The 2,881-nt window shown below is 40.7% G+C and overlaps 1 protein-coding gene across 5 annotated transcripts in view; it reads left to right on the top strand.

Moving 5' to 3' along the window:
- ANKDD1A (ankyrin repeat and death domain containing 1A) overlaps nt 1-2,568 on the top strand; it is a 57,815-nt gene extending 55,247 nt beyond the window's left edge. For all 5 annotated transcript variants that reach the window (XM_018566768.1, XM_018566769.1, XM_018566771.1 and 2 more), the window contains one exon: nt 1,923-2,568. In XM_018566768.1, coding sequence (XP_018422270.1) covers nt 1,923-1,984 — 62 coding nt within the window. In that variant the 3' untranslated portion in view covers nt 1,985-2,568. The remainder of the gene's footprint in view (nt 1-1,922) is intronic.
- The last annotated feature ends 313 nt before the right edge of the window (nt 2,569-2,881 follow it).

Here is a 2,881-nt window from a genome sequence, read left to right as displayed (position 1 = left end):
GACCCTGCAGAGCCCACCATAGAGGCTCTATGGTGGGCTCTGCAGGGTCACCCTCAGGTGGGCTGTGTGGGATCTCAAGTGGGCTCTGCAAGGGGTATAACTAGAAATCACAGGGCCCCATACAAAACTTTGCTATGGGGCCCTGTGATTTCTAGTTACGCCCCTGATTGTATGTATGTACTCTGGGGGCAAGCTATATCAGAGGTTGGCTCTAATATAATATAATTGTTGTATGATCGAATACATAATAAATAGATTTTTTCCTGGCCTTGCTTCCTTGGTCACCTTGCTGCTCCCTGGACAAGGATGACGATGATGCTGTGTTACTGTCCTGTCTGTCCCAGGCTGGAGGTTGAGAGGTGATATAGGAAGTTGGATTGCTGAACGAGGAAGATGAATTGTTTAATCAGAAACCTGTCTGGCTTTGCAGTGTGAAAAATGTGTGGAAATCACAAGATTAGCTGTACAGATGTACAAATCCATTGGTAGTAAAAATGTGTGTATTCCTACTGTGTGTGTAGCTGTGTGTCTGGAGTTTTGCATAATTTATTAATGTTGGCCATAAAAATTATCCCATGTGTGTTGGTGACAGGCCCTTAAAAACCTCCTTAATGATTTTACTAATGCTTATAGTGGCTCATGCACATGGGGCTCATACAGGCGTATAGACATACATGTAAAATACTCAACGCCCGAAAGTCCCAGCTGCTGTGTTTTTCTGTCCATAGGGCTGTACGGAGAGAAAATGCAGTATGCGGGTATACGTCGTTACCAGCATTTGCACAGGCGCAAGTTCCCAAATACACAAAATTTCTGCTTTTGTAAATTTACACCAATCCGCATGTAAACACGCATACAGTGTTTTCTCGCCATACATTCCTATGGACAGAAAAGTGGAACAGCTGGGCCTCCTGGGCACTGAAGATACAGGACTATTCTACCCTGTATGCCTAATGAGTTCTAAATGTTTACTCGCATCTGCAGGAATTAGGTGCATTTGCAGCCAAGCTGAGCATTATTATCATCTTGACTTGTGTCTGTCTTCTAAAAATGATATTGTGATAGTTGTGAGTCTCTAAATTATATGTTGAGTCTCTGACGTACATTTGGAGTCTCTGATGTACATGTTGAGTCTCTGACGTACATGTTGAGTCTCTGATGTACATGTTGACTCTGGAGTTTCTGTCGTACACATTGAGTCTCTGACATACATGTTGAATCTTTGACATAAATGTTGAGTCTAGGACATACATGTTGAGCCCCGAGTCTCTCACATACATGTTGAGTCTCGAATCTCTGATATACATGTTGAGCCTTGAGTCTCTCACATACATGTTGAGCCTTGAGTCTCTCACATACATGTTGAGTCTTGATTCTCTGACTTACATGTTGAGTCGCTGACGTACATGTTGAGTTTCTGATGTACATGTTGAGTCCCTGATGTACATGTTGAGTCTTGAGTCTCTGATTTAAATGTTGAGTCTCAGATGTACATGTTGAATTTTTGATGTACATGTTGAGTCCCCGATGTAGATGTTGAGTATCTGACATGCATGTTGAGTCTCTGACATACATGTTGAGTCTCTGACCTATATATTGAGTCTCAAGTCTCTGACGTACATGTTGATTCTCTGACGTATATGTTGAGTCTCTGACATACATGTTGAGTCTCTGACATACATGTTGAGTCTCTGACATACATGTTGATTCTCTGATGTACATGTTGAGTCTCAGGTCTCTGATGTACATTGCTGTAAGGCTCCCTGGCAATTTATGTTGGTTAGAGCCAGTGTAAGTTAAGTGACTATTCAGCTACTTTTGTGCTCCCCAAACTCCTGCAAAACTGTGTTAATACCCTGGCAGCATGTGCAGGTTTTCTTTTTTTAATGTTTAATATTAAGTGTTTTTTTTTAACCTTACAGAAAGCATTCGGAAGCAAGCAAATGCAGATGATTCTTCCCCAAAGAAGTGCGCAGCCATGTAACATGGTGTGATTGACTTGACCCGGGGATGCTACCATTGTCTGCATCCCTCTTCCTGCACTACAAGCTGGAGTTCAGTCAGCAGTACTGTTACATCAAGGGCTGATTCTCATTCCAAATACAATTCCTGCTGTTCTACTTCAAAGCAGTTCACAAAACATCACCGAGGGATATCTTCAGGCACATCATGACTGCCAGTGTTGTGGGCATTCTTGAGAAGTCTTATTTCTGGAAATGTTCTTATGAGAAGCAGTCATTTATTCACAGAGATATATATGTACATTTTGCTGATTCTACAGCACATCAATGGTGCAATATTGGGTAAGGACGACCTTGAATTGGATTTTTGTAATCACATTTTATATAGAAAGGGGGATACATGTTTTTACCTAAAGCACATTTGTGTGTAAAAGACCGAGACGACCATGTTTCCTGCTGTGCAATATTTTCCAGCTGCTTGAATCGACAAGCGTAAAATGTTGGGGCAAGTTAACGGTCTCTTGTATGCCGCCAATGTTGTGTGTATGTTTATGACACATTTTACAGATTTTTGTAAAATTAGTTCTTTTTACCCTTTTGCTAAAATACAAAGAGAAAAACATTCTTTTCTATATCTTTGGACCATTTAGTTGAAGTCACAGTATCTTGTCCACCCAGAAATTGTTAAGATCCTGAATGTTAAAGGTACATGACTTTAGACGTTATATGCTGCACATGAAACTATAGAGAAATCATGGGTTACCCTAATTGTAAAAGCTGAACATACACTTTAGAATCTGTACAATCTCTCTACAGTCTCCTGTATAGTTACCAAAAAGATGTAATATGGGGGTCTACCTCAACAGTATATTCTGTTTGTTTCCCATCAAGCAGGCCCTGGTACTAGATTGGAAGAATGT

Source organism: Nanorana parkeri, unplaced genomic scaffold (genome assembly GCF_000935625.1).
Source record: "Nanorana parkeri isolate BGI_ZX_2015 unplaced genomic scaffold, ASM93562v1 scaffold973, whole genome shotgun sequence".
NCBI classification, from domain to species: Eukaryota; Metazoa; Chordata; class Amphibia; order Anura; family Dicroglossidae; genus Nanorana; species Nanorana parkeri.
This window is presented reverse-complemented; position numbering and strand designations above follow the sequence as displayed.